This window comes from Fusarium vanettenii, assembly GCF_000151355.1.
Source record: "Fusarium vanettenii 77-13-4 chromosome 6 genomic scaffold NECHAsca_37_chr6_2_0, whole genome shotgun sequence".
In the NCBI taxonomy this organism is placed as follows: domain Eukaryota; kingdom Fungi; phylum Ascomycota; class Sordariomycetes; order Hypocreales; family Nectriaceae; genus Fusarium; species Fusarium vanettenii.
Window position 1 is genome coordinate 411186 of NW_003315849.1, and position 21726 is coordinate 432911.

The 21726-nt window shown below is 47.8% G+C and overlaps 9 protein-coding genes across 9 annotated transcripts; 5 read left to right on the forward strand and 4 right to left on the reverse strand.

Annotated features, from left to right (window-relative positions):
- Positions 1-265: 265 nt before the first annotated feature.
- On the forward strand, positions 266-1783 carry NECHADRAFT_81295 (uncharacterized protein; the record flags this gene model as incomplete). The annotated part of the gene is made up of 6 exons (XM_003042160.1): positions 266-451; positions 521-644; positions 706-726; positions 779-893; positions 944-1410; positions 1461-1783. 6 exons carry the CDS (start codon positions 266-268, stop codon positions 1781-1783), a joined length of 1236 nt encoding a protein of 411 aa, XP_003042206.1.
- Positions 1784-6127: 4344 nt separating this feature from the next.
- NECHADRAFT_42374 (uncharacterized protein) lies at positions 6128-7556 on the reverse strand (the record flags this gene model as incomplete). Its single annotated transcript, XM_003042238.1, has 6 exons — positions 6128-6199; positions 6262-6333; positions 6388-6438; positions 6489-6791; positions 6871-7283; positions 7343-7556. 6 exons carry the CDS (start codon positions 7554-7556, stop codon positions 6128-6130), a joined length of 1125 nt encoding a protein of 374 aa, XP_003042284.1.
- A 694-nt stretch (positions 7557-8250) lies between these two features.
- On the forward strand, positions 8251-8839 carry NECHADRAFT_81297 (uncharacterized protein; the record flags this gene model as incomplete). Its single annotated transcript, XM_003042161.1, has 4 exons — positions 8251-8258; positions 8330-8469; positions 8530-8606; positions 8663-8839. 4 exons carry the CDS (start codon positions 8251-8253, stop codon positions 8837-8839), a joined length of 402 nt encoding a protein of 133 aa, XP_003042207.1.
- Positions 8840-9214: 375 nt separating this feature from the next.
- NECHADRAFT_81298 (uncharacterized protein) lies at positions 9215-10345 on the reverse strand (the record flags this gene model as incomplete). Its single annotated transcript, XM_003042239.1, has 2 exons — positions 9215-10197; positions 10261-10345. The coding sequence occupies 2 exons, from the start codon at positions 10343-10345 to the stop codon at positions 9215-9217; spliced, it is 1068 nt and encodes a 355-aa protein (XP_003042285.1).
- A 416-nt stretch (positions 10346-10761) lies between these two features.
- Positions 10762-11855, reverse strand: NECHADRAFT_122630 (uncharacterized protein; the record flags this gene model as incomplete). Its single annotated transcript, XM_003042240.1, has 6 exons — positions 10762-10807; positions 10850-10909; positions 10957-11192; positions 11250-11329; positions 11381-11474; positions 11526-11855. 6 exons carry the CDS (start codon positions 11853-11855, stop codon positions 10762-10764), a joined length of 846 nt encoding a protein of 281 aa, XP_003042286.1.
- A 1647-nt stretch (positions 11856-13502) lies between these two features.
- NECHADRAFT_81300 (uncharacterized protein) lies at positions 13503-14713 on the reverse strand (the record flags this gene model as incomplete). Its single annotated transcript, XM_003042241.1, has 3 exons — positions 13503-13713; positions 13770-14238; positions 14527-14713. 3 exons carry the CDS (start codon positions 14711-14713, stop codon positions 13503-13505), a joined length of 867 nt encoding a protein of 288 aa, XP_003042287.1.
- Positions 14714-15381: 668 nt separating this feature from the next.
- On the forward strand, positions 15382-16242 carry NECHADRAFT_81301 (uncharacterized protein; the record flags this gene model as incomplete). The annotated part of the gene is made up of 4 exons (XM_003042162.1): positions 15382-15549; positions 15637-15756; positions 15805-15921; positions 16165-16242. The coding sequence occupies 4 exons, from the start codon at positions 15382-15384 to the stop codon at positions 16240-16242; spliced, it is 483 nt and encodes a 160-aa protein (XP_003042208.1).
- Positions 16243-16930: 688 nt separating this feature from the next.
- On the forward strand, positions 16931-17671 carry NECHADRAFT_28588 (uncharacterized protein; the record flags this gene model as incomplete). Its single annotated transcript, XM_003042163.1, has 1 exon — positions 16931-17671. A coding segment is annotated over one exon (741 nt), but the record flags the coding sequence as incomplete, so codon positions are not given.
- A 596-nt stretch (positions 17672-18267) lies between these two features.
- On the forward strand, positions 18268-19244 carry NECHADRAFT_42400 (uncharacterized protein; the record flags this gene model as incomplete). Its single annotated transcript, XM_003042164.1, has 2 exons — positions 18268-18734; positions 18785-19244. The coding sequence occupies 2 exons, from the start codon at positions 18268-18270 to the stop codon at positions 19242-19244; spliced, it is 927 nt and encodes a 308-aa protein (XP_003042210.1).
- Between the last annotated feature and the right edge of the window lie 2482 nt (positions 19245-21726).

Consider the following 21726-nt stretch of genomic DNA (forward strand, 5'->3'; position numbering starts at 1 on the left):
TTTTTCCGCGTGTTGTGGCGGAAGATTGTGCGGGATGGAGGAGGAGAGAGCTACAGCCTGCAGGGGATATTTTTGAAAACCCCTCCCACTCGCAGCAGTTTTGTCAGTGCCAGGCCTGGCAGCCCTGCTTCAGTGGACCACAGGGCCCTAGCCATGCATTTCCCTTCTATAAAATTCCTAAAAGATCAGCCTGTACTTGCTTGTAGCACTGACGAGCGTACTGTACAAAGAATTCCCTTTATTCTCGCTGCGTTTACTTGTCACTATGGCCCTCCCTAGCAAACAGGAAGTCAACGACCTTGTGAATGGCCTTGCACAGGCTGCTCAGGCATACTCTGATGCCCCGGACCTTAATGGGTACATGTCCCGTGTGCACGTTCTGGAAAAGGCCAGGGCGCTCACAAATGCCCTCATCACGCCAGACCAGAAGCCCAACTACCACGGCCTCAATGTAAGTCAGGGACCAGTCTACTCTATTGCATGTCTCTTGCATGCAGACGATCGCTTACAGTGTCTGTAGATCGCAGAGCTGGTCGCCATTCGAACCTTCATGAGGCTCAAGATCCTTGACGCTATTCCCGCAAGTGGTTCCATCCCCCTCAAAGACCTCTCCCAGGCCACCGGCGTGCAAGACTCGCTTCTTGGTACGTGCAGTTCCCTTCTCCCCCCCTATTACTCGATATACAACTAATGCCTATCTTCCAGAGCGCATGGGACGCGTCCTCGGTCAGTTCGTCTCGAATTTCCCTTCACCGCCCGTTTTGACACGCCACTCCAGTCGCTTCCGGCTTCCTCGACCAGACTGAACCCGATGGCGGAGAATACAAGCATACAAAATTCTCTCTTGCTTACATCCTGGACAAGCCTGCCCCTGGGCACTTGTTCCTCGCCATGTAAGCTTCCCCTGAAACCTGGGCATCTTGGTCGGATTCTAACACCCCAGGTACGACGAATGGTTCAAGCACATGCACAACTTTGACGACTACCTTGTCTCGAAAGGCAAGTTCGAAGAGCCGCAGGACCCCCTATACAACCCGTACACTGCCTACTACAAGCAGGAGGGAACCCCTGTCTGGAGCATCATGATGCAGCACCCCGAGCGGTTCCAAGCCTTTCAGACCGGTATGTCAGGCATTGACGTTGCAATTCCGGTTACTGGTCACTTTGACTTTGGCTTGCTTAAGAATACTGCTGAAGAGGAGGCCAAGGGGGTCGTGGAGCTCATCGATGTAGGGGGCGGCGAGGGAGTGGTTCTTAACAAAATCCTGCAGGCTCACTCCGACCTCACGCCCAAGAATTGTGTACTTCAGGAGCGTCCAGAGGTTATCCAACTTGCCAAGAGCAAGGAGAACCTCCCGGAAAGTGTCCAGCTTGTCGAACACGACTTCATGGAAGAACAGCCCATCAAAGGTAGAAGCAAAAGCCAGTTGTACAATCCCGTCACTAACACTACAAACCAGGTGCCAAAGCCTACTTCATGCGCATGATCCTCCACGACTACGCCGACCCAACCAGTACCCGAATCCTCTCCCGTCTCGCCGAAGCAATGTCCCCCGAGTCCCGAGTCCTCATCTGCGAGATGGTCCTACCTCCACGCGTGGGAGAAGCAGACTTTGCTTCTGCTGTCCTTGATCAAGCTGTTATGACTATGGGAGGCAAGGAGCGAACTGAAGAGGGTTTCAAGAAGATTCTGGAGGCTGCCGGTCTCGAACTCGTCCATACCTGGCGTGTTCTTGGAGTACCTGGTGGATGTGTGGAGGGGAGACTTAAGAGGAAATCTTGATATAGCTGTTCTGGATCAAAGTATTGTCGAGTTAGATATTTGTGATAGCTGGATCCCAAAGAATTTCTGTTCAAGTTGCCCAAGGCTTGGTCTCCTTTTGGTCACGGGCTACCCTACACATCGACGAGTTGACCGTTTTCCCACCTACGACTACTATGCTGTTTCGCGTACGCCTTGGAACGCGCCGGGCAAAGCATTCGAATTTAAATCAAGTTCTCTCTCGCTGCCTGAATTTCAAAATATGTTTCTTTTTGAATGGGTTAACCCTCTGGAATAGACTTTGTCCAGTGACCATGGTGCCAGCCACATACCTTCACTCTGACCAGCACTACAAAAGAGGACAGGACCCGAAAATCACCCTACATGGCAAGTATTCGGTCTTGAAAGAATAAATGATACTGGATAGTGCTACTATTGTCGTTTTTGTTGCAAGAGAGAGTTTGATGAGGCGGGAATTGAAGAGTGTTGCCACTGCGGTGCGTGACCCGTGATACTATGCACGAATTATGGATGCGGCAGCGGCGCAGATCAGCCGGCGATCTTCCCTACAGCATACTGATATTCACTTTGTATCCGTTTCAACTTGTTAAATCCACGTGCTCTGGACCCAAGGTAGTTGAGGAATACAGGTCCAGTCGAGTTCCTCGACGCATCCTGGCTATCCCTGACCTGTGGCAAGGTGTGGTCGAAGAGGCACCAGCACGACCAAGCTCAAACGAAGCAATAATTCATTGTAAGTCAATGCACTTAGACTTGATGTTGATCTTGTGTTGATAACTGTGTCCTTTGCTACAATTTCTGGCACTCGCTGTCTTCATGACAAGGGAGGTGCTCTACTCGACAATTCCAACAAACCAACAATATACATTGGTCCCTGACCAGCAGTGAATCCGTCCCTGAAGCTCTCAACCCATTTGGTCCATCTATCCCCGTCATCGCCATTGTTTGCGTTTGTGGTAGATGTGCAATGTGTACTGTGCTCGTGTTGTGTTGCAGCCGTGCCAGAAGGATCTCTGCGCGTCTCTTTCTTGAGGCAACCCGACGAGGCTCTAGGACGTGTTGATCGTAGGTCGGGTCGGATATTTCGAGAAGAATGATTGTTGTTGTCGTTGGTATCAATGGCGTCTCCAAAAGAGCCCAGCAGGGGTAGTTTTTGGTCTGCCTGGTAAATCCGTCTCTGTCGGTTTGAGTTTGACCGTTGACTCGCACACCGTGCTTTTGCTTCAGGTTGTTCTTTCCGACGTCGGTTGAGACGACCAGGGCAGTGAGGCTGGCTGAGATAGGGAGCGGGCCGGAAACATGTCGTCATGTATCGATAGCTGTGTCTTTTGCTGTTGTGGCTGATGGCTCAGTCGTCATATGATAAGCGACAACTCCAGGATAGCCAAGTTGGGTTTGGTTGCCAGAAAAGTAGGGAACAAACAATGAGGCAGCACGCTGCTGTTGGGATCCTGGCGTTCATCTGCGCCGTAGGCACCTGACGCGGGCATCCGAACTGGCTGAGCTGAGAACGGCAATGTGTCCTTTGTTATAGTTGAAGCCCGGGCCTTGATGGGATAACTGAGCCAGAAAATCGAGATGAGAACGGCTCGGGGAACATTGGGGCCGGCAGCTGAGGGAAGCATGGGCATGGCATCGCATGCTGGGCGTTTATCTGATATGCGACAACTCTTTGGTTGGCAGAAAAGTATGGGCCGAAAGACGAGATACCATATGATAACTGGAATTCCCCACTGGCGTTGTCTCCGTCCAGTGCCTCAAAGGCCACTGTGTTAACGTCGGGTCGTGATGTTATGATGTGTTGAAGATCTGTTCTTTATTATAGTTGCAGCCCGGCCCTAGATGGGTTAACTGAGCCCGAAGACGCTCAAGAGGGCTACCTGTAGTGGCTCGGTTCACACTTGCTGGTCTGTTCATAGTTCCTGGCTCTTCAAACATGCCGATCGAGGTAGGGTCCCAGTTGGGGATCAATGGTCCCATTCGATTGGTGAATCCGGACCGTTGTCCTCCTGGGGCTGAGGTCCCCAGCAGACCTCACAAATGTTCTCGAACGTCTTGTCGTTGCCGCAACGAAGACACACATGGATGCGTGGCCACCCTAGCTGCTCCTTGATGCTCTTCGTGCCGGGAGGCCAGATTTAGTCCTTCTCGGACTCTGTGAGAGGGATACAGTTGAAACAAATGCCTCTCCATCCGACCGATGGCAGCACTTTGTCATACATATCGCAAAGTCTCCATCGGCCGGCCTGGAAGGCACAACGTCCACAGTACCCAAAGTACTCAAACCCGCTGCCTTCTTGGCAAATTCCCACCAAGATGAACAAAAGAGAAAACAAGACAAACCAAGACAAACCAAGACAAACCAAGACAAACCAAGATCAACCAAGACAAACCAAGAAAGATGGCAGAGCTGGGGCTGCCGGGCGGCGTGTACCCGAAAGGGACGTACTGAGGGTAGTACGCAAGGACTGCCATGGGTTGTTGAGCTTGCATCGGTGGCTTAACTGGGAATTACCCATGCCCAGGGGGAGCCTGAAAAAGGTTCAAAGCGTAAGAGCTGGGGTCCATCTGCATCGTAAGCATCTGAACTTGTCGAGACGAGAATGGTTCGGGGAGCATTGGGGCCCCAGCGGTGGTGTTCCGAAGCACCGAGTGCCAAGCTGGGAGATAATGTGCGGGTGGACAATTGCTATTGGCTGCCAGTTAATACCGTAGAACTCTCGCCATGCCATGGAGATCTTACCGTATCACGAAACGCCTGGTTGCCTTGTGGGCAAGAAGCCGGCGGCCGAAGAGCAAAAGGCCAACAAATGCCAGAGTGTCTGAGGCCCGTTGTCGAATTGGGAATGACCCCGAGAAAGCGTCAGGAGCCCCCTAAAACGAGTGGTGATTGGGCTCCATGGGCGAGAGGCGGATGAAAGAAGAGTGCGCCACAAGGCTTTCTATCGTGATCGAGGGAGACGGGGAGAGGGCTCCTTTCCGACACCAAGATAAACCAAGACAAACCAAGATAAACCAAAAAGAAGAAATAACCAGAGGCAATGACGGGCGACTTTCGGTAGTGACAGTCTGCCGAGGTCGAAAACGGAGGAGGCCTTGTCGATTGACTTGAAGAGGGCAAACAGCAGCCGCGCAGCTGCACAAGGTCCACAGTAGCCCTTCTGACGAGGAAGTCTTCTAACATTCCCCGGAGGCAGCCCTCTACGCGGTAGGGTGTGAGCATGTGCAGAGGGAGCAGAGAGCATCGCGAGACGGACCTTGTGTGGGAGCTTCTCAGGGGCCTCTAGCCATGGCGATGACTTTTCAACGGGATGTGAATCCCTTGCGCTTCATGAGCGCAAGCGATGAGAATTTCTATTACTTCTATCTAGTTAGCTACCTATGATGTCGCAGGGGAGACCGAGGCAAGGAGGGCAGGGCACTTACCATCGTCTTGACCTGGTGGCCAGCTTGGCTTTGGCAGGAGATGTCCAGGACCGTGGTGCTCACAGTGATTCAGAGCCGGAGAGAGAGAAACAGGTGAGGAGGACGCGAAGAGAAGGCAGACTTTAGGAGAGGCACGAAATGCAGCGCGTCGAGGATGAAAATCATGATGGTGATGTGCGAGGTGCGAAAATGAGGTTTGTGGGAAGATTTTTGTGCGGGCGAGAAGGAGGAAGGAGGGAGATGCACCTGTATGGCCTCGTGCACAATCTCCTAACCCTAACTTGCTCGCACGGTTAGGGCTGCCGCCTCGGGGCCCCTTCTCCGGACGAGCCTCAGGGGACGGCGAGGCTGGTGAGGCTAGAGGGGGGGCATACGGGTGCCAGGTCATGTGGCAAGTGGCTGAAGGATTCTACGGGCACACATTGAGGGAGGCCACGCTCATTTGAGGCTCGGGTTCCCGTGGTCGGAGTGCTCGAAGCTTCTGCGGTCGATTGTACGGGTACCGGATACCAGCCCGACACATGACAAGCCCATTGCTCAAAGCAATGCATCCTGATCCTCTGCTAATGTAAGCCTAGTACGACCGGTTTATTCCTCGGGAAACACACGATCGTCACATCCTCAGCTGTTTCTTTTATCTCGTAGAGCTGATGATTTCCATATCATAGTGTCTCAATTGGTTAATCGATTATCACAGGAAGCACTTGACTGGTAGGGATGAACTGAGGTCGAATTTATGGTATCTTTCTACCTTGGCGGAACTTGACGATGGGTGCGCAGCTACACATCCCCCGTTGACAGCCGTTTATCTCACTCCATACGCCCTCACCTCACCCCCACCTTAACCCTTGACTCGATCTTTGTACCCAGCCACCAGCAAGTGCTTCGCGTTCCAGCTGGTGGACTTGCAGTCGGTACCTACCAATAAAGCACAGGTTTCACAACGTCCCCGGATCGCATGTCGGATAGAGCTTGTGCAAAACTCTCTGCCTGAAGTGATACCTGATCAACAAAGTCCTCGGCATGCACAACATGACAGAAAGATGACTCACAGGGTAAAATTTGACAATTCTCTCTATAGGGAGAATGCCCTGGCGGTGCCATTGTATCAGGCTAGGTATGAACTGTTGATCATGTCAATCTTGTCTGCGACCAGAAAAGGGGTAGATGGCGTCTACCTCTGTGGGGATTACACCTCCTTCCACAGACCCAAATAACTGTTTTCCTGACTATCCATGGGGTCAGTATTCTAAAGGCAGGATTGGCTGAGAGTAAGTACCCCTAAAAATGAAGTGCTGTCGATATCAAGGGTTGTTCCTGGCGGCGTGACCCCCAACATACAAACCTTGCCCAAATTTCTTGTTGCCACGATCCCCTGTTTGATCACGTTCAAGTTTCCCGTTGCATCCACTGACACAGACGCACCCAGACCCTCGGTCAACCCTTGCACGGCCGGAACAAGTTCGTTACCGAGGCGTGAGGAGTCAAGAGTGTGTGTCGCTCCAAAGTGTTTTGCCAAGTCAAGCCGGCTTTGCACTCTGTCGATTGCGATGACAGTTTTGATTCCTCGGATTTTCGAGGCCTATCGATGATGTAAGCTTGTCTAGAAAGACGAGCGAGTGTTTGGTTTTTGAACATACTGCTACTGCTGCCAGCCCCACTGCCCCGAGGCCAACAATTGCAACAGAATCATCCTCGTTCAGGTCCTGAAGTTTCATAATAGCCCCTGCGCCTGTTTGCAATCCGCAGCCAAGAGGAGATAGTAGCTTGAGATCATCATCTGTCTGAACGTGGTCGGAGACGTTCACGACAGACGTTTCAGACACGGTCGTGATCTCACAGAAGCTTGACTGGCCGAAGAAAAAGCCCTTCACAGGAAGCCCTTCCTTGTCGGTAGCGAAAGTTCTCGGGTGACTGCCGAGGCCCATGTTGAGCGGAGTGAACGTGGAACAGTAAGAGGGTTCGCCTTTGTTGCAAAAGGTGCACGACTTGCACGAGCGGAAAGAGAGGAGGACCCTGTCACCAACTTTCGCGGCGGTGACCTTTGATCCAATGTCAAGAACAATTCCGCATCCTAAAGATAAGACAGTCAATATCCAAGGCTTTGTAGTATTTCGAACCTGTCAAACCGACCTTCATGGCCCAATACCCCGGGATACGCTCCGAGTTCCTGGGGTGTGCTTCCAATTGTCAAATCAGTGTGGCAAAGACCGACAGAGAGCACCTTGACCTTGAGATCAGTTTCCTTCAGTGGCTGTAGAGTCAGGAGTTCGATGGCCCATTTCCCTTCTGAAAGTGGTCCACGGCATACCACAGCACGAGTAACAGTGTTGTGATCAGCAGCCATGATGGTGTACAGTTGTAACTGGGATTTGATATGACCAGGGCAAGTAGGATGAGTGGAAATCTAACAAGAGAAGGATGATGTGAATGAATTACTGAAGTCTTAATTAGATGGTGATATACGAGGATATAGTCCTGACATCAGTTTCCAAGTTTAACATGACCCGGCTAAATGGTATTAGCCCTCATGCTACACAAATCGTTTACGGCTGTGTTATTTCCCTTGGGCCGCTCAGAAGACCACCCCCCCCCCACCGCTTCTTCGAGCCCTTGACCAAGCTACACAAATCGTGCCTCTGTCAGTAAGTGGTGCCTCACGCGAATGTGGTGATACTTGCACGCAGCCTTGGGACCGTTAGCCAATCATAACCCGTCATCATCATCTGCTGGAACTCTAATGCTGACGGTGGAGTTACTTCAAGCCTGAACTCTAATGCTGACAGAGTGGACTCAGTGGAGTCGCTGCAGGCTTGAACTCTAATGATGACAAGGTGGAGTCGATCTCCCTGAGCATCAACACCAACAAACGTGGGCACCAATGTTGGCGATCCATGAAATCAACGTCGGGGAGATGGAACTGACCGGAGCCCGAGAAAAACCCCGAAAGAAGGCAGACATAAAAAGGTGCTTCCATGTCCAGATATTATGAAGTTCGGAAACAACCTACGAATCTCATCACAACACACAAAGCCATCAAAATGTCCAGGTAAGTTCTCTGTTCGCGTTCAGCTCTCCTTTGTCTCGATTTGAACAAGAGACTAAGTTTCGTCCACCCAGCTTCGAACAGAAATTTGGAGAATTGACTAAGAAGGAAGGCCATGTCGAGGAGGCAGATATTGCTGCCATCTTTGACCAAGCAAAGCCTGTTGAACCCGAGTATCTGATCGGACAATGGGAAGGGGGAAGCTTCGACACCGGTCATCCCACTCACGAACTACTCAAGACGCATAATTGGGCAGGTAAAAACTTTCATACAGTTGACGACGTGGAACCAATTGTGCTGTACGACAGTGCTGGTGCGCGAATCTGGAACAAGGATTATGGGAAAGCTCAAGTAATCTTCCCTACATCTGCTATGTTTTCGGCTGTCCTGACCTTATTTTTGAATAGTTGCGAGAGACCAAGTTCCGTGGCGTGGTCTCAGCCGCCATGATTTATGATAATTTCCCAATTATTGACAGTTTTCGCTACATTTCTCACAACGTGGTGATTGGGGGTATGGATAATAAGCTCATCTCTAAAGAAGCCGGGACGTACTACTTCTACTTGCGAAGGATTGTGGGATAAACGCCAATCATTAGTGATTGAGTGTAGAGGATAAGTTTTGAATTGAAATACTTTTTGTCTCTCTCAGCTGCTTGCACACATGGGAGAGAACGGACCATTTCCCATCTCAAGTACAGCGTGCCATCTCTTACAGCGCATATCGAGCTTTATGGGTAATTACTCCGCTCATATCCCTCAGACCCAATCTGGAGGTCTTCCATTGCTTATAAATCTGGGGTTTCCGACCCTTTTCCCTTCAAGAGAAACAAGGATATTTCAACATTACTTCCAACGCTTACTACTATGAAGCACGCCCTGTTCAGCAGTTACCATTAGATAGAAAACAATGAGTGAGCAGCAAGTTAATATACGAATTGTTGAATATGAAGCTCAATTTCAAGATTGCAATCGCCACCATGAACTTGTTTGCTGCACATCATGTCCTACCAGGAGCGACCACTTGTGCAAAAACCAGGGCCTCGCTTCCCAACTCCTAGAGTCCCACGGCGTGCCCTCCCCCCGGCCATGAAGGGAAACGCCAGGAATACTGCAGCAATATATCCCGTCACTCAAAAGATCCAAGCACAATTCGTTCTTGTCAATAAGTGGTGGATTCGTGGATGACGCGATGATTGCTCGAGATCGAAAGGAGGGCCAAGGAATTATATCCAAGTAAGGATGGTGAGGAATGGTCAACTGTTCCAGAGTAGGACGCATATTATGGGTAAAGTCTTGTGATCTGCCCTCTTGTGTCTCCGTTCTCTGGTTGAGATCTGGAACGTGGTAGTCGTGTTTTTCACCTAAAGTGTTTTGTGTCGTCCGCACAAAAGGCGACACTGCGTTGTGATCCATTATGGCGCAGGGTTCGATGCCCAGAAGCCAACAATTGGCAAGGCTGGCGGTGAAGAATCCGGTTCTGACGGCGATCGTCGGGTTTCCGGTACTTCCGGGGTAGTTCGTCAACATGTATCCATCTTCTTTGGCTAATGCCATCAGTGACAGCTCTCCGGACCAAGTTTTAGGTCCTTTGAGATCAAGTAAAGTCTTGACCCCTACTCGTATAACTCTCTCAAGATGAATATCTGCCAGGGCTGCAGACAAAACCAATAAACTCCATGAGTAAAAGGCTAAATCCTCGGTGGTGCGGAGAATGTCGGGGTTTGCGGCGTAACCCAGCGTTATCAGGCCATATTTGACGATGTCGCGCAGACTGAAGTTCTCATCAGCCATTATGAGCGCCACGTTTGACCGCTCCGTGTCAGTAGTGAAGCAATCGAAAATCGCAGAGACGAGCTCTTTTGACAAACTGGAGGCCTTTCTCGTCACAGTTTGCAAAGGGAGTCGCTTGTTTCCCGCCAGACCCTCTTTCTGCCTTTGGCCTGCCCATGTAACCAGAGTTTATTATTTAGAGAGGCGAAGAAACAGTAGGGTATTTTACTCACGTCGCCTTCGTTGAGCAGAAGCATTTTGGTACCTCCTTCTCTCTATTTGCCAAGGACGCAAATCGGATCCGGATGCTTTGCCCATGTTGAATCAGGGCTGAGGCAAAGAATAGAGAGTAGATTTGATCGGATAGAGGGGAACTATAATTGCAGACTGATACTAAGATAAGCCAGTTGAGCGGATAGATGGTAGACTATTATAGACTCACAGGGTCGCAGCAGAAGGTTGTGGTAGATTCAAGTTATTTGTGTCGCGGTTATGACAACACAAAGCGGTCAGCAAAGGCAGAACTCGTGAGGTGATCGATCGGGTATTCAGGGGCTGCCTTGTCCTCAACACATGCATCGTATTACTCGGCTGGCACTGAAACTACCAAAGCAACTTTCAGGGGCCCTACATTGACGCTTTCTCAGTTGGAATTGCGGCATCTAGGCGCGGTTGTCTTGGCAGACGCTCCATGTAAACCAAACATCTATTATATCCAAAAGATTCTCCCTACTCTACTTTAAAACAACAGCTCCGAAATGGCCAAGAACACAGGGACAGCTGCCAGAGCAAGGCCTGGAGCCAAGCCAGCAGCACCATTACCAGGAGCAGATGTGGCTGTAGGCGTTGAAGTCGCAGTTGACTCGGTTTCTGAAGCAGCGGCTTCAGAGGCAGTTCCAGTCGCGGTTCCTGTCGCTGTTTCTGTAGACGCTCCAGAGGCCGTAGCCGTCAAGGTGCCCCCCGTAATGCCCGGCCTAGTAGCCTTCTCATATTGATCCACGACATACTCGACCACCTCATCACCATACTTGGACACATACTCTCCATGCACATCCTCATCACTACCCCGATCGCAGTACGTATCTCCCGTATCGCAGTAGGAGCGGATAATTCCAGTCCTGGTGTACTGATCCTCGCACAGCGTAATGTTGGTACGGGGAAAGACCTGTAATTCAATCAGCCATTGGAGAACTATCGTATGGTGTCACACGGCCAGACTTACGCCGTCCTTTTCGCCGGTGCCCTGGTTGTACGACGCGTTGGCCACGTGGCTCGGGTCTCCGAAGATGATGATCGCAACGACTGCTTCAATTAGTTACTGCGGCATGCGGGTTTTCGATGTGAAATGCTCACCGCTGTCTTCGACCAGATCTGTAGAGATGGGCCTGTTGTCTGGAAAACTACCGCCGCTTCCGCCACAGAAGGTGTCTGTAGCAACTTGACCACCCTGCATGGCATTAGATATTGTTCAAGTTGTACCGGGGACAAAAAAACTGACCTGAGAATAGCCAAAGACTGCAATCTTTCCATCCGGACACGAGCTGTGATAGTTGGTGAGGAGCTCAGTCAAGGCTTTGACACCGTCAGCCTCAGACTCATCGTAGGCTGGGTCAAGGAACGTTGCTGGATAGTCGAGAGGCTCGACGATGGAACCCTTGACGCGGTCGGCGACATCCTCAGCGACCTCTCCAGTGATGCCAGCGCCCTTCTCCTCGCCTGTGCCTCGCGCGACAACCAGGTACAAGCCATCGGCACATTCCACATTCCTGCTTTTCTGGGCGAGAGCGGCGGCGACAAATAAAGCCGAGGGGAGAGTAAAGGGCCGCATTTTGAAGCGAGAAGCTGAAAGTGTCGCGTGAGAGAGGGACGTGTCTTTTTGATGCGCGAGAGAGACAACACGAGACTTTTGCAAAACGAGGCCAACTGAGCAGATCAGATGCAGCTGAGAGACGAGCTGCCGTTCTTGTCCTGGGTGGGTTCGTTATTTATTTGTTGGTCTCGTCCACGCGTCAAAGCTCCCCCCCCGGAGCTTGGCATGGGTAAGGAGACCTTTTGGGCCGGCCCATCCGGGATGAGTCGCCAAGGAGGTTTAGTGGCCCCCGTTAACCCCGCAGGTTGGTGATGGTGCCCCTGGTCCCGAGGTTCTTTAAATTGAAGCTTGTGAGGGAGGGGATTCGTGCGGAGGCTGCCGGTATCCGATTATGCATCTTTGTTTGTCTGGGATCGGACGGCATGGAACGCACGCGGATGGGTGGTATGCTTTGATGCTGCCACGTTGGACTCGGCTCGGATCGTCTGGAATGTGGCTGCATGACAAAGGACGTTGGTTTGTGGATGACGTTGAATTAGAGTCAATGGAACCGTTTCTTTGGCGGGTGACAAACCTTGGATCTTGGTTTGACAGTTGAACCTTGTTGTAGTCTGATCTGCATTCACAAAGAGTGTCCTGTTTCTTCGACATGATAGATGCGTGTTGCGATCGGCTTCCCTGCAGTTTGCGATTCGTGGCTGGACAATTGAAGCACGATTGGTGCTAATGCTGTAGGAGAGCCTGCCCCTGTCACCCAATGGCAGAAAATGCCCAAGCTCAGTATTCCCCTTGCACGCATGATGTAAAAACACCACAAGTCGTAGCAGCGAGCTTCCTCACCAGCTTCAACCAAGACCATGACGATCGAGAAGCCATCTACACATATTATCATCAAAAATCGATACATTATCTGAGACATTTAGCCATCGACTTGTTCTTGGAGCAATCCCGTCTTGGTTTTCCCAGCCACGTGCGGGATCCAACCTTGTTCTACAACTGGAATGCTACTTTGGCACCTCGTTTGGTGGGCTGAAGATATGAGACCCCGACCACCGTGCAAAGGATGCAGCAAGAACCAAATACCGCAAACAGCGCACTAAGCTTAGGAAGCTGATTTCAACTTAGAAAAGCACCCCTTTCTTTGATCGCAAGTGGGAAGTCGATCGGGTTGACCATCATCTGGCGCACGTTTGAGCTGATGATCTGTCGAGCTACCCGAGGAGCAACTGCCAACACGCTCGAGTACCTGCGGTCTGTCGGGGTTATTGCAGCTGGGAAGCATCTAGGTTATATCCGTGATAGGGGGGCATGCACAACGTGCTGGATGTGGTCCCTTGACTTTGCATCATTTGGGGTTGACACACTTCGATTTTGAAACCTATGATCTTTTCTCCTATGCCGAAAGCTCCTTGAAAATATTAACAGGGACGCAAACCGTCACCAGAACTGCCTTTTCAGTCCCAACTTGCGGGTCTGCTCCCCAACCTCTACGCCCGCTCCTGATATTCTGCTCCCGTTCCCTCCTCATGCTCTGAGTCACGGCTCGGTGCTTCGGATACGGCTCAACAGGACCAGATCTAAGCCTTGATTGTCAGTGACTGTCATGGGTCGTCGGAGAAAATCAATCACACACCGAAGAGTAGGCCAGATGGCAAGTGAGAGGAATCATTCCATGTACCACTGCGCACCGAAGGAGCCATCGTATGGCCGCGCAGGGCAAGTCTCTTTGTGAAGCTTCCTGTCGTGCTCAAGGCAGCCCTTACTGCAGTACCGAAAGATTCTGCAGCCTTTGCAGACCATACGGGGCTTCGGGCTCCCGCAGGTGATGCACGTCTTGCTGCAGCAATGTCTGGTTGGAAGTTCGTCGACTGAGTGTCTATATAAACTCAAATCAGTTCATATCCTAGACGTGGGGCGTTGTTGGATACATACCCAAGACCGTTTCCAAGTCTGGGATCTCCTCTTGGACTCCGTGTTCTGTGGCGTGAGATCGTTCTCGCGTACATGGCTTCAAAGACCCAGCGTTTGCCGTTGTTCTTGTATTCCTCGCAGGCGGTAAGGACTTGAAGTTGGTGAAAGGGGGAGACGAGGTGTGGGGTGAATGCCTTGGCGAATTCGAAGTGAACAGGGGCAATGATCGCGCCAACCTTCATGGCAGCAACGACAGCCAGGATGTAAGTGTAGCGTCCAGCTCCGAGGGTGCAAGGAGAAGATATGTAACGAGTGACAATCTCTTCCAGGATGGCATCGAGCAAGCCATTGCCGAGCATCTCGGCGACAAGGTTCCTGTCCTCGACTAAGGGGCGCCAGATGGTAAAGGTCCGGTCTTCGTCTCCTTCGGCGTAGGCGAGTAACTCTCGAGCAATATCGTCAATGACTTGGCCAAAGTACTCGGCATCGTCTGTGTGCAAGATGTTGCATCCCTAAGACATCATCTTGGCAGCTTGATCGATCGGTGGAAGGTAGTGAGTGTATGAAGAGGTGACAAGTCTAAAGAGCTCAAGAAGGGCAAAGGAGACAGTATATAAGAGTGCATCGTGACTGATTCAGTGCCCAGCAAGGCAAATAAAGTGATGGTACGCATCTCTATAGTTCCAAAACGGGACCAAAGGGCAAACGATGTCGGTGGCAGAAAATGGAATGGACAAATACGGTTGGCGTTTGAGCAAGCGGCCGCACAACTACCTACCCAGGTAGGAACGGAGCAAACCGTCCGATGACAGTGAATCAGCGTCGATAAAGGGACAAGCTCGCCTATAATCTCCCACGCACACAAAATTCTCTGCCTTTGCAAAAACAAAAACATCCCCCGCTCTCTCTCTCGCTTCCACCTTCATCTCCCTCCACAAACAAGCACCACTACCCACCATCAGCATGGTTTCATTCAAGTCTGCATCACCTTCCCTTCCTTTCAAATAATATTCTTGCCTTTATCTTTCGCCTGTCATGCATCATCGCAAAATCACATGGCCCTCCTAGGCCGCAGCATCCTGAGCTGCACCCCCAGAGCAACACCAAACTCCTCGTTTCCTTGACGCGTCGGGCGCGATTACAAGAGGCTCTCCATTTGTGGTCCCCTGCAGGCTTGTAAGAAATCTCCATCTTGTGGCTTGGACAGGTTTGCAAGAAACTCTACATCTATGGTCCCCTGCGCAGGCTTGCAAGAGCTCCCCGCGAGTTAGGTAAGGATGACTCTCATCTTTCTCACCCAATCAGCTGGAGCTAACTGTGTCTTCTACAATAGCCGTCCCGGCGTGCTTCATGTTCAGGCGAGCTACGCCAGTGGAACAACATCTTCCTCGCCTCGTTCTTGACGTCTTGGGTATGCTTGCAAGAGCTCTGCATTTGCTAGCCTGAACAGGTTTGCAAGCAGTATGCAAGCGGTTCTACATTTTTCGGTCCTTTGCAGGCTTGCAAGATGCTCTTTACGAGCTAGGTAAGGGCATCTCCCACCCTTCTCACTAAATCAGCGAGATCTAACCAAGTGTTTGCAATAGACATCACGTTCAACCACGGCACGGCTCTAGGCAGACACTGATGGGCCATGTCCGCCTCTGAGCTCCCCGTGGAACGACAGCTTACTCCCGCCGTTCCTGACGCCCTGGACAGGCTTGCAAGAACTCTACATCTGTGGTCCCTTGCACAGGCTTGCAAGAGAGAGCTCTACATTTACAGTCCCCTGCGCAGGCTTCTAAGAGCTCCTTGTGAGCAGGTAAGGACAATGCCCATCCCTCTGACCAAGCCAGCGAGAGCTAACTGCGTGTTCTACCATAGACACCCTGGAGGACCTCATGTTCAGGCCTGGGGCGGCTGCGGGCAGAAAAAGAAGCGCCATGGCAGGCTCGGCGATTCTTTCTGCCTGCGGCCGCCCCCATTCATTAGGGGGCGAATCCGCTCTGTGCCGAACTGTTCGGGAGAGGTGAGTACATCCGGGATTCTTGAACATGGCTTCACTGACAGCTTCCAGGCGCTCTTCGGCTTCAGCTACTCCCTCAAAGGAGGTGGGGTACACCTAAGGTCCGGATTTCGACTACATGGCGGGGGAGAGGGAGGATATCTTTTTGGTTTGTTTTGGTTTGTTTTGGTTTGTTTTGGTTTATCTTGGTTTGTTTTGGGATGGGATGCTACGGTTGCATCCTCTACCGTGTTCACCACGCCCTGATCACCATCCGACGTGACTTCCAATTCCACTACCAGCAGTTTATTGCCAGCCGGGATTCTCTCATCTCCAAGCTTCACGACGCCCTCCACAAGGTTGAGGTCCAGAAGCGATCTTCGGGCTCAGTTAACCCATCGATGGCCGGGCTGCAACTATAATAAAGAACAGATCTTCAACACATCACAACATCATGACGAGGTCCAGAAGCTTGCCCTCATCGCCCAGGGAGGCACTACCCCTTACTAGGAGTAGGGCCTCCCCAGACTCCCCCGACTCTTGTGGGTTGAGCTTTGGGTTAAAGATTGGAGTCTACATGTGGTTGACAAGAAGATGTTGGCGGGCGAGACTGGGTTCATTGTCATCGATCTTCAGGCTCAGTTAACCCATCAAGGGCCGGGCTTCAACTATAATAAAGAACACATTGTCAACACATGACAGCATCAAAACCCACTTCTCTGTCATATTTCTTTCACGTGTTTGACCCTTGAGTACAGTGATCATCTACCTGCATGATTTTAATCGTTATCGTGCTTGATGAGGTCATACCCTCAGCCCAACCAACTTCGCCTTGGTGAAGCTATCACAGCCACACAGAGCTCAGACAGGGTCGATCGACAAGGGTCAGCTTAAATGGCGCGTACCCCGACTCGACCAATCAGAGCGTCTCATCCCCTGTTCCAGGGCTGAAATCCCCTGGGGCGGAGTTGGGATCCTGGGGCGATGCTGACGATCGACACTTTCACTTCCACATCTGGTCATTTGGAGCGCTCCATCGGAATCCAGAGCTCAAGAGCTATCTCGAGCTCTCAGTATTTAAGAGCTTACGACCCCGCCAAGAAGAAGGTGTGTTTGCATTATCAAAGCATTTATATCGAAGACTTCTTCTCACAGTCTTTAACCAACAAACAGATCTACACACATCGACACATTCACAATGGGCCACGGCGACTCAAAGATTCCCTCCCCGCAAATGTCCCTCGAGTCCGCTCAGAGGGGCGTCCCTCCCGTCATCCGCGCCACATACAAAAAGTCATGGACAAAGATCATCGTCCGCCTCGGCGAGCCTGACAAGGACCCTATCTACTGCCTTTCTCTTCCTCAAGGCTTCTACGGCAAAATGATCATGCACGACGGTCCCGATCCCGACTCGCCTGCCCTCGGTGGCGCAAAGCCAGACGGCTGGAGGGTCGACTTCAATATTCAACTCCCCGCCATTCCTGGCACCAACGTCGGGGAAAGCGTCGAGATCTTGCGCCACAAGAACAGGTCACCTGAGAGATATTGGTTCGGTTTGCAGGTTGGCGAGGGTGCGAACCGACATGTTGAACGCTTCGAGTGGCGACGCTCCCACGGCAGCGAAGTCAAGAGTGTAGGAGAATCCAAGTGGGGATGGAAGCTGGTACGCGTTGGAAACATTGTGGACGATCCTAACGACGACGCTGAAGCTTCTGGCGAGGAACCAGATCGCCCTGATGGCTTCACGAGCGATGGAAAGGAGGTTGTCGCTGTATGGGCCGACAGCGGCAGCTGGAAGAGCATGTCGAAGATTGGAACGTTTGAGCTCCGAGGGAGTGGTCTTACGGGAGAACTGGGTACGCAGTGGGCAGTTATGGCTCTTTTGAGTTGCATGTGCCAGTGGCAAGCGATGATGATGGCATCTCAGACAACGACAGCAGTTGTTGCTGCGACTTAAGGTCGCAACGGACTTGATTTGCAAGGGTATTCATTGGGAGCGTTTGGGAGCATGGTTAGGAGTTGGATACACGAGTCCATAATATCATGACGAGACTTTTTACTTCAAGTTACGATACTCCAGTTTACACACGCTACATTTGACAGTTTCTCTATTCCGCAATTCAGCCTTATTGTCTTAGTTTCCCTACCCCAGTCGCCCCATGTCATGATCTTCGGAGCCTTCTTAAAGCGGTGACCAGCTCCGCAAATCCTACTGCAACCCTCCAGCGCCTCGAACGTCTTGGCAGCACAATATTTTCCAGCTGTGCCTCTTTAAGTCAATGCCTAAGCCCTACGCCTTACTCTGAGCAGAAATCGCCGGGTTCGAGGCCCCTTTAGCCCTGCAGTGTGCCTGTACAGCGAGAAGAGCTGGGCTCGTAAAAGGATTTGGCAACTCGGACCGTCTAGACCGTATAATAGACCATGAGCGTACGATTAATGCTTGGCCTTATTACAAGGCTCTTTATTTAAGCCCTGGTACCCCAAGTTTTCTTTAAAATTCTGGATCAACTGCAGAACACAAAAATCACCGCCACGATGCCGTCGCTCACAGAATACTTTGGCCACACCATCACCAACTTCGGTCCCCTCACCACAACATTCACAGCACCGTCATCATGCGCCACTGAAACGACTGATCGTGTCTATTACGCCAACGCAACGAACCTCGCCATACAATTCGGAAACCCCAAGTGCAAAGGCGGGTACGTGGGGGATTGCATTCCCTCTGGTTCGGCATACGATGAATACGTGACCTCGTACTGGGAGCGCCCCATCCAGGCATGGTACCCTTACTTCTCGCCCGGGTTGGTGTGTCCTCAAGGCTGGAGCACGGTTGGCACATTTGCTCTTGCTGGGAATACCAGTTCGGTTGATGCGAGTGGTGTTTTTACCAAGGATCCGTTTGATGGCTTCGATGGCAGAATGCGGCCGTGGGTTAGGCCTGAAGAACTCTGGTCCAATGCTCTGAAGCCATCTGAGACTCTTGCGTACTGCTGTCCAAGGTAATTCAAGCCATACTTTTAATATTACAACTAAACTGATGCAACTGTAGTGGATATACAGGTGTTGTCGGAGGCGCCTGCAATTCCGCCCTCGGCCCTCCCGAAGAATTCGACTACAAGTCAGTATGCAGAGCCTTTTACCCAGAGGACGCCCTCACCACGGTCTACACAGTCGAGGGCACCCCAGTAACGCAAGGCGTCTACTCTGTGAGACCAATTACGGATGAATACTCCACCAGGACAGTAGCCATTGCCGATGTAACAGGCAAGGAACAGTTTTGGGGTGATTGGGTAGTTGCCACGGTGTATCCAGCGGTTGCTCTTGTCTATCAGGAATCGGATGTTGCAAAGGCAAAGGAGCAGGGTGGAATCGAGGGCGAGGACAAGGATGAGAACAAGGGCGCCGACGACGATAATGCGGCTTCTACGTTGTCAGCTCGGGGAATTGCTCCGGTGCTCGCGGTGGCTGTTGGTATGTTTGCTGGAGCTGGTTTGCTGATGCCTTGGTAAGCTTTGTGCCCAGATATCGACGATATCACGGCCATGACATAAGCCAGGCGGGGAAATATAGCAGAAATACTCTAACTAAGCAAGGGACCAAAGGGACTAAATATCGCCCGCATCGATCTAGGGACTAAATATTAGAAATATTAATCCTACCCTAGACTAAACCTAGAGAATATCAGTCTAAAGATTAACTATAAGTATATAAGATATACTTATTATATTTTCTTATATAGTAATTACCTTAGCTATTAATATAACTTAATTATACTTAATACCTTTAAATATATTACTAAATATAATATTATATTAACCTTTAAGGCTATATAATATAATCTAATACTAATATAAACTAATATAATTAGTTTATCCCTTAGGAAATATCCTCTTATTATATATTAATAGCTCTTATTTATTAAATTACTTATATTACCTTAAATAATATTAAATATAATAATTACTTAGGCTACTCTTAGTAATAATTACTAATAAATTCTACCTATTAATTACTTACCTACCTTTATTATATTAATTTAGGCTAACCTTAATAATAATAAAGAAATAAATAATAATAATAAAGAAATTAAATAATTTTATACTTAGGTTATTATTATAATTATTAAAATAAAAGAACTTAAAGGATTTATTAATTATATAGCTATTACTTAGTAAGTTTAAAATTAGTAATATTATAAGAATATCTAGAATATTAATAATATAGCGGTTATTATTATAAAAGGTAAGGATATTAGAGAAATCTTAAAGCTAAAATAACTAGAAAAGTTTAATAATATTATATATAAATTACTAATATTTCTTATATAATTATATATATTTATACTCTATTACCTTACTTAGTTTATTATAATATCTAGTAAGGTTTAATATACCGCTAGGTATCTTATTAAGTATATTATAGCTTAATTTAAACCTATTATAAGGAAATACCTTATTAAACTACTTAATAAATACTCGCCTTAGACTATAAACCTCTATTCTAGCTTTAAAACCTTTAAAGCCGCGCTTTAATAAGCTTTTAAAATAATAAATAAAAAGGCTTAGGCGAAAAGGGAAATTAAGGTACTTTAATAAACTTACTTTATATTAGAATATAATATTAAATACCTCTAATTTACCTTAAAGCTTAATTAAGACTAAGAACCCTTAATATCCTTTTTCTTTAATAAACTTAAGAAAGAGGTATAGGCTAAACTCTATAAGGAAGATTAGCTTAATAACCTTATTAATTATATTAGCTAAGTAATTAAGATTAATAATTAATAGTTCTCTTAAAAGAAATTTTAAAATCCCTATAGCGGTAAAGAAAATTATTAGAAACCTTAGTTTAATACTAACTAAGGGTAATATTAATAAAATAATATATCCTATAGAACCTATATAAAACCTATAAAACTTAGAGTAACTTAATAAAAAAAATATAATTATTATAGACTTAAATATTAATATTATTATAAGATAAATTATATTAAGAAGATTTATTATAAGAAGTAATATAATATTAAAGAAAGTTATTATTAGCTATAATAATAGTAATTCCCCGAAGGTAAAAAGTAGGTAAGATTTATATAAGTTAATAATAAGCTATAAATAACTCTTTAAATAATTAAAATACTTAATATAGCCTAGACTAATTATAATAATATTAATTTAAAACTAAGAGAAATTATTATGCCTTATAGCTAAATATACCTTACTAAGGAATAATTTAAGTATAATAATTACTCTTAGCTAAAGCTATAATATATTATAATAAAACCCTTGAAGGCAAAATAGCTCTACCTTATAGATAGGTTAGAATAGAAACTATTACTTAAATTAATTAATAAACCTAATAAAGATCTTAATATTAAGACTATTATAATAATAAGATAAATTAAGTAATATTATAATAATCTTAATTATAGCGCTAGAGTAAAAGCTTAGCGATAATTAATAATAGCCTAGATCTAGAACTAATAGAACCCTAAGATAAATAATAACCTATAAAAAAAAGAATATTACTTATAACTCTATAATAAATAAGAAAACTAATATTAGAATATATTATAGGAATAATATATTTAAACTATAAGGGAATATATAGATATTACTAATATATAAGATATATATATCCGCGTATATTACTAAATAATAATTAAGAACCTATAATACCTAGAAGTATTATTTAATATATAGGATAATATATAAACCTACCTAATATATAAAGAATACCTTAGTATTTTATAGATATTATATTAATATTATTAATATAAAAAGTATAAGAAAGAAAAATAAAAATAAGATTATTTCTTAATTCCCTTATTATATTAGCCTAATAATAAACTATACCTATAGTATAAAATAGAGGGATATTAAGTTTCTTATTAATATAATTCTATTAGTATTATAGAAATATAATATAATAAAGACCTATATAAGGTAATATATAAGTATAAATAGAATAACTATAAGATTAAGAAATAATAAG